The 14,714-nt window shown below is 37.8% G+C and overlaps 1 protein-coding gene across 1 annotated transcript in view; it reads left to right on the top strand.

Annotated features, from left to right (window-relative positions):
* The window catches only part of RORB (RAR related orphan receptor B), a 181,248-nt gene that overhangs the window by 136,579 nt on the left and 29,955 nt on the right, over window positions 1-14,714 (top strand). The window contains exon 4 of the mRNA XM_054583263.1: window positions 5,824-6,213. Within this exon, the coding sequence (XP_054439238.1) occupies window positions 5,824-6,213 (390 nt within the window). The remainder of the gene's footprint in view (window positions 1-5,823; window positions 6,214-14,714) is intronic.

Below are 14,714 nucleotides of genomic sequence, written 5' to 3'. Positions count from 1 at the left end.
AATCTGACCTTGAGCCCTTTAGTTTACAGGCAGCTTCTAAAGGTGCGGAGATGTGGAGATGTAAGTTTCCAAAACTTTTCTATTTATTGCCTAACTGATTTTTTGTTTGTTTATTTGTTTTTCTAGACTTGCTAACCACATAAATTTACTTCTAGTGTAAACTTACAGCACAGTGTACTTCCACATAATTAGAGCGAAGGAATGGAGGACGGGGGTTAAGTGGTTTTCAAGATTTATTTAGTAAAATTTTATGGCAATGTGAGTTAATAATTTTGTACTTTATTTCTGTGATAGAAGAGGCAGGAATTAATTGACAGTATCTGAAAAACCCCATTAATAATTGTGTAAAAAGAATAAGCCAATGGGTATTTTTCTTTGTTTCTTTTTCCTACAAAAAAAGCAAGTAATCTCTTGGGAGTGCAGATCTTGTGGGTCTGTGCTGGTGAAGAGAATCATGAGCAAGCGATGAGCATATGGTCCCAGGCAGAGTCAGTGACATCGGCTCACAAAAGAATATTGTCTGGATCCCAAGACATAAGAGAAATGTGTTGCGGGAGCGGAGGGCACTCAAAGGATAGAGCCACGATCTATTCTCCAGAGGGAAGAAATTTACTGCAGTACATAAATCTCTATGCAAGCAAAAGAAGTACAGCATCTGAGGATGCTGAGGATTAAGGATAATGATCCATCTTAATATTCAGTTCAGAAACCATCCTGAGGCTGCCAGGAACATCTTCCAAAATGCCTTCTGAGCATGTCTTGTGTCAAACTAATAATAGGAAATGCTCAAGAATGGGTGTGGCAGTTGGCAATGAAGAGCAGAGGCTCTAGCAGAAGGAAAAAAGAAAAGATGCTCTCTAAGGGAAAACAAATTCTTCTTTACTATGTTATATAGAGGAAGTTCGGCCTGAACCTCAATATAAAGGATACCTTACACCAAATAAATCATACTAAGACAAAGGAAGCTAAATAAGTTTTATTTCCGATTGATAAGTAATGCCTAATGTGGGGTATTAAAGAACTGGGAAGCCCTAAAATTATCGTTGATTAGCTATGTCTAGTAAGGACTCAAGAAAGAAAGGTGATGTTTCTCCTGCTGCTAGTTTATTCTAACTACCTCTACTAATTAAAACTATTTTCAAAGTGTTTCAGCAGTAGTGCCAGTAGCCAGGGTAAAATGCCCTCACACATAACTTCTTTCTACATACATTACGTCCACTTTCCCCCAGACATAAGTAGCATCTTCATTTTGATATTTGCATTTTCTCTCTGTCAATTATGTCTGGCTCCAAGAAATGTTTACTCCACCATACCTGGTCACTAAAATAACATGACACCTGGTAGATAGATTGATTTAACTGTTGAAATCACTGGACTTACATTCTCTCCTAAATTGCCACTTCAATAGTAGTTTATTAGCCATGGCAAATACATGAACAGACAACAAACTTGGCAATAACAAATTTGTTCAAATTTAGCTTAGGCAAAACCTATAGATCAAATCCACTTGGAATACATACCCATATGTTTATGTGTATAATAAGGGGAAAGTATGCATGTATATGTGCATGTGAATTAATATCATGTACATGCCCACTGCATCTTCTCCACTATCTTACTTTGTTTTCTTTTTAACTGGGCCCTTCGAAATGTTACTTGCAGGAATCTTCAATGTAAGCTGTTTCCAACTATACAACTACAAATAAACAAACAAAAAGAAAAATGTTTGGCATCAGTAGGAAGATACTGGGGCTCCAAAAAGGAAACAGAACACCCACCTTTCAGTAATCAAACAGGTGTCTAATGACATGCCTCTACAAAAAAATAGAAGCTGCCCTACAAGAGCTGGTTTCCCAGATTAGGCTTCTCACCCAGAATGGCGTTATTCAGTAGAGTTTTCAAGTGTAACTACTTAAACTTCAAAAGTTAGTTAAAATTAAGTAGTTTAAAATTCAGTTTGCCAGTCACACTGGTCACATTTCAAGTGCTCAATAGCCACATGTGGCTGCAGCCATCCTATTGGAAAGCACAGAGGACATTCTGTCATCACAGGAGGTTCTGCTGGCTGATACTTGAGGAGGAGGAGGAGATAAAATATTTTTAAATTATGAATAGAATTGAGTAGATTAAATCAGATTTTTTCTACAAAACTTAGAGCACTATTTTTAAAAAGGCACATCCCTGAAATTTAAGAGTTAAATTAAGACCAGTTTCCTTAGTAAGCAGCAAGACATAAACATACAGAACTTTATAACCAAAAATAGCAATATAAAGTAATTTCCAAAATGACTATAAAAAGTCATAAATGATAGGTCTGCAATTGGGTTATCTTGAAACCAGAAACAAGTGTCTAGTTATCACATGGTAGTAAGTAAAAGTGTTTGAAGAAGACATGACTTTGTTTCATTGTGATTCCAAAAACTTTCATTTCATTTAGAATCCCACAATCCAAATAAATCTAAAAAGATTTTCAGTATTTTGTGTAAAACTGTTCTTACTAGTGTGGGATCAAAATGAGGGTTAAGAGCTTATCATGAGCAAATGCTATCATCACTGAATATTTATAAAGCACTTGCAATGTATACAGTATTGTGCTGGTTTTCTTGAGAGCTCGCAGTTTAACAAGAGACTGCCTCTATACTCAAGTGAATCTCATTAACAGAATAATTCAAGTTTGAGAGGGGCAAACATTTAAAATATGTGCCATTCTGATTAATGTTTAGTGGTAAGAAGAATGCTAATATTTGAAAATATAATAGTAATACAGCCTTTGTTGAAATAGGCCTGTGAATACAATAAATGTATGTACCTTGTATTTACAAATAGTGACAAGGAATTATTTATATGTTAGGAAAGTTCAGGCAGTTTATTTTTGCGATGTACTATACTTTTTCCCAAATATATCACGATGTTTATTATAGGAAGGGGCATAAAACTAAAACACTGGCTCCTTGGTATTTCTGAAATAAGTGGAAAATTCATTCTAAATAGTATTATAGTAATTGTCGCTAAAGTCCGTGATTTAAGATGAAGCCCGGTAGTTCCAAAAGCTAGTGGGGCTTTAAGTTGTTTCTCTGGAAATATTTTAGTTTCTTCAGTGATCTGAAAAGTTAATTTCTTGGAAAACACGTAATTACTCACCATTGAGTTTCAGATGTTCACCAGGGCACAGGTCTTGACAGCATACTTATTGGACATTGTTGGCTTTGATTTTGAGATCTATGGTTAACAGCATAATTGTGAACTTAAAATTGTTAAATACAGGGTCTTGACTGGGCTCATTGATTCATCCTCCATCAACTGCAGGTCAGTCTATGCCTCTATTGATTATAGATGGCCTTGTCTGGGAAGACTGAGGTGACTTGACTCTACTTCACGTACCTTATCCTCCAGCAAGCTGGGTTAGGCATGTCCTTTTCATGGGGAGAGACTCAATCCCACAAGCACTTTGGAAGCCTCTGTTCGTGTCATATATGTCAATGCCCCACGGGCCCAGAGCAGGCTATATTACTCTGAGTCAAGGGATGGGGTAAGAATGCTCACCGAGGTAAAAGGGCGCTGCAAACTTATGTGGGGGGTAACATGGGAATAGGTAAGAGAAATCAGGGCCATTAATAAAATCAATCCACCACAATGTGTATTTCACCAAAATATAGTATATAGAAATCTAAAGCAAGGCTGGAATGGAAAGGACTTTAAAAAGAGACATTACATTTCTGTCTTCATGGTAGAAGAATTTTTCATTATCATTTTTTCTCCTTATAAACTTTAAAGTAACAAATGCAAAACTATTCTACTAAAATAATTCAGAAAGTAGGTATACTTGAGCCAAAACAAAAATCTTATTCTATAGCAATAGATACAAATTTGGTATTCAGCACCACAGCTCTGTAACAAAGAGCTATTCTAAGCCTATAGGAACGCACCAGAGGGTCAGCAAACAAGAGGCACGTCACATCACTTTTTGGTGGGGGAATAAAACGTTCTGCCTGAACCCAAATGTATTATGGTCTGTTTTTCTTACACAAAGTTTTTTTCCCCCCCACTGGAGAATTATATGTAGTAAATTATTTACAAAGATATAGTATAAAGGTACAGAGAACATTTTCCCTAAAAGTTACTATAGAATTCTGTCCATGAACAAACTACAAATACCCCATCAATTAGTAAGCAAATAAATTTGTCTTTGAGAAACAGAGTCTAATAAAGGCAGTGCCTCCACAAAGTTAAACACAATGATCTAAATGGTTCAAGACCCTGTAGAAATAACAATTGAGATGGAAAGAGGAGTTTGGTCTGAATTAACCAGATCAATCGTCTTCATTCAGAGAAATTACTAGATAATTACCACTTTGTTTTCCAACTTAGGTTGCATCAGAAAACAAAAATGTTGGCTTTTTAGAAGTAGTAATGGGAAAGAGGAAGAGTCTAGGCTGCTCCGCGTTTCCTCACATCCACAGTCCAGCAGGCAGGAGGGAGGGAATGGCCTGCCCAGCACCTGCAAGTGTGTGCAGTTACCCAGAACTTAATCACATAGCCACATGTGGCAGTGACAGAGGCTGGGAAATGTGGTCTTCATTCTCAACAGCTGATGCTTAGATCAAAGTTGGTGGCTCTGTAACCAACAGAAAGAGAAAAGAAATACTGAAGGAACATTGGGAGTGAAATGGCAGCTCTTACACAGGGGGAATCTCTTCTGTGGGTGATTCATGCTGGAGAGTTCGTAAGCACTTCACCTTCTAGTTATTCTCAGAAGTTGTTCTCATCAACCCCCATGACTGAATCAGGGATTGGACCTCTTTCAACTCTCCACTTTATCCTTTCTACATTCTCTGAGTTCCCAAGACCAACAGGTGTTGGGCACAATGTCACAAAAGAAGAGGAAGTAGAAACTCAGAAACCTCCAAGCTTGTCATAGTTCCTACTCTGAGTTGAATGACATACTGCTTGATGATTCAGACACTGTGGCCCCTTGACTCAGGATTTTCATATCCTAAAATGGGAGTTGACAGCTTGTGTGAAAAAATGTCAATACCCATAACAGTTCAGGAGATTAAGCTCTGTAAGTTAAGAAACAATGCATTCAAATGAAAGAATCCTCGTATTACTCTCTGACCACTTAACAGAAACTCTTCCTCCTTTTTCCTCAGGATGGCTAAGGATTTTGCCAGAAGAGACGGACAATATAAAACTTGGGGATGGCAGAATGAGAGAGGAGGGGTTCCTGTTGGCTCACTTATTGCCCATTGAACGTACAAAATTGCTGTTTTCCAAAGATCCTTTTCATTTGATCCCAAAAGCTTACTGAAGGCAAATGATGTGGTCTACTTAAAATTGTGTTTGTCACCCTGCCCCACATCCCTGTACTTACCCAACGCACTATTTAGAAAATAGTGAAATAATAAGGTTCTATCCAACAATCTAGTAATCCTAATGCTTAGGAGGGAGAACTAAAAATGAGTTTTGGTTGATATTTTAATAGCAGGTACTATTGTCAGGTTTTTTAATGATTTTTTTTCCCCATAAGTGAAAAACGAACAAGGAAATATGCTTTCTAACTTCATGGCAACAAGAAATACACAAACTCTCATATTCCTTCCCAGCTTAGATTTAGTTTTTGCTATGCACCTAAACCAGTACAGACACCCATGAATAGAACCTTTCGCCATGGACGGAGTGCAAATGTCTGGGCTCTTGGGCTATGGTGCTAGGAGTCTGTGCATTTGATATTGAGCAGACAATCATCCATGACCCCTTGGGCTTGAGGCAGTTAATGAAAATGATAACCGCAAGTGCGGTTTTCTGCTTTTCTCTCCGACCCAGCTGTGAAGTTCGGGAGGATGTCCAAGAAGCAAAGGGACAGCCTGTACGCGGAGGTACAGAAGCACCAGCAGCGGCTGCAGGAGCAGCGGCAGCAGCAGAGCGGCGAGGCGGAAGCCCTGGCGAGGGTGTACAGCAGCAGCCTGAGCAACCTCAACAGCGAGGCCGGCGGCACTTACGCCAACGGACACGTCATCGACCTGCCCAAGTCCGAGGGTTACTACAACGTGGATTCCGGCCAGCCATCCCCTGATCAGTCAGGACTTGACATGACTGGAATCAAACAGATAAAACAAGAACCCATCTATGACCTCACCTCCGTACCCAACTTGTTTACCTATAGCTCTTTCAACAACGGGCAGTTAGCACCAGGGATAACAATGACTGAAATTGGTAAGTGGAAGTCTCCTGCCAGCTCAGTTTTGGAATTTCTGCCTTGAAGTTGCCTTGGTCCTATTTTGTATGGTCATTACCTTAGGTCTATGTTGAATTGCTTGCATTCATGCCTTCTAGTGAAAAAAAACTAATTGACTTTAAAATACATTCTACTAAATGTCATTGTTCTCTGGCCCCATAAAAGTTTGTCTCAAGCAAAGGAAGAAAGATATTATAAATAAAAATATGCTATCTGTAAAAAACAGATGCTATCTGTTAAATTTGGATTCATCACTGAAAGAAAAATGTTATTGGTATAAACAGGAAAATTTTCACAAGGATTCAAAGTGGTGCCATTTAATGTGAAATAACTAAGAGATATAGAAATGATATGTAATAATTGAATGAACAAAACTCCAACTCACCCTCTAAGATACCTGGGGACAAATTGTAAGCAAATGGTGCCTCGGTTTCTTAGTAAAGGCAGAGGGGTAGTCCAGAAGTCCTCTAAGCCTTTTGTAAATCTGAATTCAAGAATTCTACACGGGAATAGAGTCTGAATTACTGGCAATAAGAGGGTATAGTCTGGAAGGTTACAGAACCAAAGAGCAACAAAGAAGCTCTGGAAAGTAAGGCTAGTCACAGGCATACTTGCATCAGCAACCCACTCCTTGTTCTACTGTGATGTCCATTGATTCCTGAGGAGTGGTCTTCAAGATGCCCTGTCCTAGGACACTCTCTTCTGACTGTTGCAAATGTGTTTTACCCTTTGAAACTCAGGATCCTATTAAATGTTTAACCATTTGATTTCATTAACTAATTACCATAAAAATATTGATGTAAGTTTAACACATTACCCTCCTGGGTAACAGAGTTGCATGTTAACAGTAGCCTAAAACACCTAAGCAAACAATGACTACCCCAGGCTTTGCTGCAGTGTGCAGGATGCTGGAGAAAACAATGCAGAGCTCAGGAACCTCTGAGTCTTCCTAATATCCCACCCTGTTTGATGGCAGAGCAAGAGTGTTTAAGAACCAGGCTACCTGAGTTCAGCTACAACTCTGTGGCTTATTACTTGAGCTGCAGCAAGTTTCTAAATCTCAGTTTACTCATCTTTTCTTTTTTTTTTTCTTTGACTGCTGATCTTTAAAAAGAGAAAAGTATTAGTTCATAGAGTACATGGTTGTAAGAATTAAATGAGTTAATACTTGAAAAACAAGAGCAACGTTTGGAACTCAGCAAGTGCACAGTAACTCTTGGCTGATACTGCTTGTATACCATGTGCTCAGGCACCTTCTCTGTCTACACTGTGAGTAGGAGCCTAAAGCCTACGAGTGTTTTAAATAAAGCTGATATGAACACTTGGTGAAGTACATACCATATGTGTCTTGGCTATTTCTACCATCTGGTTGAGGAAGAAGCAATATTACAGTTATAAAACCTGAAACGTTATTTCTCTCTCGTAGCAATTCAGGATGTGACAGTGAGTAAAAAGGTTGTTGATAAAACACCCGTAACAACAGTCACATCTAAGAGACCTAGAAACCCAAACATCGGCCAAAATACAAAATTATTTATTATTATTGCTCTCCTTAACCTTGCTTTTTAACTATATCACAGGCACTTCACATACATTGAATTTTCACAAGCACCTTCTAAGATAGGTAAAAATATTATTCCCATTTTACAGATGGGAAAACAGAGGCTTAGAGCTGTCTCATGACCTTTCCAGGGTCTTTTGGTTAATAAGTGACAGAGCCATGTTCCACCTCAGACAGTCTGATTCCAGAGTGCTTTTGCTTATCCATTACTCTGCTACTTGTTGCGAGTTTAATATCCACAGACTATATCATCAACCAATAGGGACAGTGCTTTTAAGTGAAGTTGCGTAATGTTTTCCAGAGAACATGTTACAAAAAAGAAGAAAATAAATCAGCATCACTTTTCATTTTTATCCTACTTAATATCTAAGTGCAAGAGTCTGCTATTGATTTGGAACACATGTATAAAATGTAACTTAACAAAACTCACAATTGTTTGGCAATCTTCTGTCCCCTAACCAAAAAATAAAGTATTGTAATAACTCAAAAATCAGTTTCCTTGTAATTTAGAATCACTAGGAAGTATGGGGGAAAAAATACAGCTAAAGCCATGAGGTTTGGTAACTCTAGCAAGTCACCTTTCCTCTCTGGTCTTCACTCTATTCCCCCCTGGACTAGTGCCTTTGGACTAGATAACCTCAAAATTCCTCCAGATTTCCTATTCAGGGATACCCAAAATGAACTAACATGTTTTTTGATTATTTCAAGATACCATTGGTCTTTAGAATGTCTCTAGACCCTCCCTAAACTTTGGATACTTCTTCTTTCAGATGTCTAGGGATGCTATTAGATTATCCGGCTATCACTCCCATATTTAGTGTTCTCTTAATCGTTAAGTAGTGACTCAGTTCTCATTTTGTTAAAACAGCAATGCCATCTAGTGGACATAAACTTCTGTGGGTATCAAATGTAGGTACCTATGACAAGCCACAATAATGAGACACACTATTTTTTCCTGCACCATCCAAAAAATTGCCACTCATTTCACTAAAACACTAGGTCCATAACAGTATCATTGGGTGACAAGGCATCAGAGGTATAGCATTGGTGGTTAAAAACTCTGGTTCTGGACTCAAATTGCCTGAGTTCAAAACCTGGTATGCCTTTTCCCTTAAGCAATTTACCTAAACTTTGAGTCTCAGTTGTAAACCTGGGACAATAATAGTCCCTACCTGTGTGTGTTGATTAAACAAGTTAATAGTTGCAAGTTCTTAAGACAACATTTGTCATACGTAAGCCTCATTATTAATATAATTGGTATTTTAATGTTATTAATTTCATTATTACTTAATAAAATAACTGCTTATTACAGATCACATAACTACCCTTCATTGAGCACCTACATTATGCTAAGCAATGTCCTATATTTAATTCTCATAAAAAGTCCTATTATGCCTGTTATATAAGTATTTGTATATCTATATTACATATGAATAATTGAGGTTAAGAAGTTGTAAAATTTTTAAAAAGGAAGTAAGCATGTAAGCCCAGATTCGAGTAAGATCAAAACCCATTCTTTTAACCATCATACTATATTTTCTCCCATCAACACAGGGAACCCCATGAGCTAATTGGCATTCCCACCACAAAGCATGTTTGGTGTTTATTGCCCACCTGATGCCGTTCTAGGTGCTACAGAAAAGCTTACAGTGTGAGCATGCTGACATTTGACTTGACTTGGCTAATGAACACCTGCATTAATCTGGCTGGTGGCAAAGCTGCCGTAGAGAGAACCCTGTGCGGACAAAATGCGAAATCTGATTTTAGCACCATTTTCATTGGGTGAATTCAAGGCTATGTCACACTAAGTAATTTTTTTAACATCACTCTTGACACCTTAAAGTCCTGATCTGCTTCCTCTGGTTTCTAAGAGAACAATGGAATGTGTACAATCAGATCATTATTCTGATACTGGGTCATCTTAAAAGTAGTCTTTTTTAAATAGGTTTTTGGATTAGTCCATTAAGATTATGGTCTTACAACTTGGAAAATTGTATTAAAAATATGTTTAAGAACCATGAAACAGCTATAGAAGTAACAGCATGAAGACCCCAAAAAGTCAGTTATATGAATGTTTTCAGAGCCAGGGATATTCCCCCAGAAAAAGCAAACTTGTCTTTCTAAAAGTGCACCAAAGAAACTTTCTAGGTTAAGAACCTAATAATAATACTTTCTGTATGGAGAAAAATATAGAAAGACCTTTCATGTGCCTTAGCCAATTTGAGCCCCACGCCAGTGCCTTTGGGTGGGCAGAGAAGTCATCCAATTGTGCAGTGAGGGAATAAAGGGACAGAAACAGGGAAGCGATTTCCCTAGACCACAAAGTTACTTAAGTGGTGGAGCCTAAATTCTAACATGGGGTTATTCTACCCTCTTAGACTGCCAAGCATTCTTTCAAAAACATATTTTTGAGATATGCCAGGCATTCAAGGCAAGCAGACCATGGTTCCTGACCTCACGACCTAAGAGCCAGGCATGAAAATAAATAATTGCAAGTTAGTGTCGTATAACATAAGTCCTGGGCACGACAGTATCACGAACCCTCCCCAAGGTGAGGGAGATGGGGACTGTTGTCTTCTCTGAGCCACATCTCTTATGAGGAATAATTTTTTTCCCCATAATTTTGGGAATAGAAAACAAAATGTGAGTAAGCAAACAGAAAAATATTAAGCATTTCAAGAATTATATCTGGGTTTCTCAAAATCCCATAGGAGAAAAAGATATGACAAAAACAAGGGCAAAAGTAAGCTTCAAATTAATATTTAGGGAGCAGTATTAACTAGGTTTAGCTGGAATTTTCCTTCAAAATGGCATGGGGGGTGTGTGATATATCTGGCAATAAAATTTTGTAATTGTTGGTGGCAAGGAGAGGAGTCTGACTAAAGAATACCGAACAAACAAGCAGGGAAGGAAAGTGGAAGCTCATGTTTTTGCTCCCCCACATTGGCCCTCAGATGGGTTGGGAGATTCTGCAGGACTAATAGTCTTAACAAAAGCTCATTTAAGCTCAGAGATGATTGACAGTGCATCTGAGAGATATCAGACAACAAGACAATTCCAACCGCCAAAAAACATGCTTTTTAAAACAGAAAGAAAAAAATCCATTAGCTGCGGTGCTAAGGGGATAAATTGCCTTTTACACACATCACCTGAGTTTGCTCTTCTACTCAGTAATTTTCTCTCCAGATAGAAACAATGAAATATAAATTCACTGATCTCTCTTATCTTAAAAATAGCTTTTCATATTCCTTTTGTGTTCTATTTATGGAATCTGGAATTTTAAAAGTCAAAACTAGAAATTAAAAAATTCACCTATCACAGGGGCTGAGTATTAAATAGATGCGATTACAAAAGGGGATTAGCCTAAAAGTGATCTATTCCCTATAATATACTATTTATTTTATCAAGTCTATATAGAAGCATAAATATATGACTAACCTTGTTTTATTCTGGGGAATTCTACAAAAGTTGGTGATATTTTAATTGGTACTTATTAAGAACCTCAAGTAGGTGCTCTGGTCTTAAGGTAGCACTTCAATGACACGCTTCTGCAGATAAGTATTTTGTAACTGCTTTAATCTCTCTGTGCACATTTATATGTATATTGGATAAATATGCATTTCCCTATCTATACATAGTTAACTGCTCATTCAGAGATGGCACAGAGAATAAAATTTAACTCTAGCTATGTATTTTCTGTGTCCTCTGATGGCTCCTGTACCAAACATAGGTAGGCATTCGATTTAGGAGCAACTGCCTCGTCATTAAAATGAATCAAAGTAGACTAAAGTGTGGGAAAATTCCTTAAAGCAGTATGGAGCAAAGAAAATCCAATATCTTTAGTTCTTCCCTTCTTGCTTTGAGGGACAACATCTTGTGAACATATTGTCATCTGACACTCCCTCCCACCCTTACCCCAATCACAGGCCCTCTGCAAGCAATTAGGAAAAGTACATTGAAATGGAGAGTTCTGACTTCACCTGTAGCCATGGGAACTTGTTCAAAATTAGTTCAGCTTTCTAAGGCCCAGTTTCTTCATCTGAAAAATAAGGTGGTTGGACTAAATGACTTTGAAGGATTGTTTTTCTCTCACCTCCTGGTGGGAGCTTTGACTGTATGAACAAATATTCCCTTTGTTACAGCCACTTCCCAAGAAGAAGGATAGGGTGTTGGAGAGGAGTGGATCTGTGGGCAACCAGGCAATCCTGAAGGATGCTGAAGCACTTGGCTATGGCAGTAGCCAGCCCTGCCTCCCTCCCAAGGAGCAGGACCATGTTTGAGACTTTCCATGAGGTAGAATGACCCTGTCAATTATACAGTTAATCAGATCAGAATTGTGCACCAGCCTCTTCTTTCCAACCACCCACCTGACAATAGACAAACAAAAAAAAATTAATAAATAAAGACAAGATATCTGACTAAAATGAGAATCAAGGACAATCAGAGGCAGCTCAAGGAAAGGATGGTGGCCAAACGCAAAATTCCCCAAGTTCAAGTACAATCAATGTAAAGAATGAGCTCCTGTTCAGATACAGCTTCAGGGATCAGCCTTAGACCCAGACCTACACAGGTCACCTTGGTCACTGAAGAGGGACTTACTTGACTCCTCTGAAACTTTATCATGACTTTGTGCTTTGCCACTCAGAGAATCTCTCTCAAGAGGCTGCTCTTTATAGAATCCTGCCTTCTATCTTAAAAAAAGGATTCCCCAAGTACAGGGACTAGGCTAATCAACTTGAGCACAAGTCCATGGCCATGAATTATTCTAGAGCCTCCTGACACAAAGAATACTATAGTTCCTTGCCGAGTCCATTCAAATCCATATCTTTCCAGATATCCTTTAAGAACCTCATAAAGGTGGTCTAAAAATCACCTAGTAATATGTTGTAGTCACCCTACTGTCATGTTCCGGCTGTGATTGCCCACAACTGGAGTAAATGGCATAATGTAGACAAAAGCACTTTGTGACCAGCAAGGCTCTAAAGAAATATAAAGATGCAACACACTCACATACATGTTCGATTCAAGTACTTATACACAAATGTTTATAGTATTTGTGTACATATTGGTCACTACATGCTTGTACCTCTGTTTAAACAGCTTTCCTAATGTGCTAGCATTGGGTAGATTAGGTAAATCTAAATCACCTTTTCTATTTTGAGTGGAAATTATGCAAAATTGATCTTCCTCAGTGGACTTCCTATAGATATACTAGCTTGGGATTAATTTTTTTACTCAGAATTCAGAACTTCCTAAGAAGGTTCTAAAATCCAACTATGCAGAAAAAAAATAAAAAGCCATTGAGAAGCTATTGGAAAAGCAATTCCATTTTATACACTCAATTTTAAAAGCCATAGTAGATATGAAATGTTCTGCAGTAAGGAGGAGGAAAGAAGATTTCATGAGGTTCTGCCTGTGACTTGTCGAGGGAGGGAATGTTTATACTTATAAAGTAGCCTCTGAAACAACCCCTACTGTTGAACAGCACTTAAGTCAGTGCAAGCTTTGACACTGGCTCTCAGAAAAAGCTCTGAATCACTTTTCCACTGATTGGGTGGACATGTTCTGCCTTAGCCTCAGTGTCAAGCACTTATCTGGGGAAGTGCTGGCTAGAGTTAATATACTACATGGGCCCTGGAACACAGAAATGTCGATTGATGGCCAGGTTGCTGGAAGTCAACGCTTTGGTATTATTAGCACAGTATACATGTGCTAATGTATATTATCATGTTCACTCTACCAACCAGTACAGGGTTTATGTGATGTTTACCAAATTGGGGAAACCTGTTGGGAATGTTCTTACCTGAAAAGACTTCTGGTTTATTTGTTTTATTTTATTTTTATTTTAGGTTATCAAGTTCCCTTTGATAATATACACTCAATACTGAGGAGGAAGAATTTACTATTTAAATTTAAATCATATTTACAAGGTCTAGTACAAAACTGCTATTTGGTTTTCAGATGGGTTTATTCTAGGACAATTTGTGCTAGACTATTTAGAAAACACTCATTTTTAAATTTTAGTCAATTAAATTTATTATTTAAGTAATCAAGTTATTTTTAATATTTTAGATCAAATATTAGAAAGTATGAAATTGCCTCCAAAGATTTTCTCTGATTCAGTTCTTCCTAAAGGTCAGAAATACATTGACAAAATTTCCAAAGAGGGTGTGGGATAGGAGAGGAATTGCTTGTGTTTAAATTAACAGTCCATCCATATGTCAACAAAATCCAAATAGTAACAGCCAATCCTAATGATGGCCCTGAGCACTTTTTATAATTAGGTTTTCATCATGTGTGACCCACTAATTGTGCTTCGGGTAGTATGTGGAGTTACAGTTTCTAAAAGAGAATAGGGTAAGATTTTAATGGGCTCTGGGTTATATTATTTTTGTTTCTATCAAGACTCCTCAAGTGCTTTTAGGACTGTGACCTGTACTCTCAGCCTCTGTAACTGGAAGACTTATCCCCAGTGAGCCAAAATGGAGATAAATTTCTGGAGAGACCCTCAGACCCAACTTGCCATGCATCATACAGCACTTAGAAAATCCTTCCGTAGATGGAAAATTAAACTCAAAGAAAGTAAGATTTTAAGATGTTAAGTGACTTCCCATAGGGCACAAAATAAAAGTCTGAAAAGGGGCATATTGTCTTCCTCCATCTTACAACTCACCATTTCTGGGACACTGAAGTTAGTTGATATTTGCTGATGGTTCTGTGAAGGAGGTCTTTTACTATGAAAGTTAATTTTGAAATGTAATGTTTTCATAATAGATTCTTTCTCAATTTTCTTAGCTAGTTTGAAGAAAAAGAACTATAATTTCCCAAAAATTAGACATGCACTATTGCAATAAAACAAAACACTTGTGATCCAAAACAGCTTTCCATTATTAAATTATTAAAAAGACACCAACTTAG

Source organism: Pteronotus mesoamericanus, unplaced genomic scaffold (assembly GCF_021234165.1).
Source record: "Pteronotus mesoamericanus isolate MK-2021 breed Mesoamerican mustached bat unplaced genomic scaffold, CSHL_Meso_final contig_73, whole genome shotgun sequence".
NCBI classification, from domain to species: Eukaryota; Metazoa; Chordata; class Mammalia; order Chiroptera; family Mormoopidae; genus Pteronotus; species Pteronotus mesoamericanus.
Note: the sequence above shows the minus strand (reverse complement) of the source record. Positions and strands in the feature narration are given on the sequence as shown.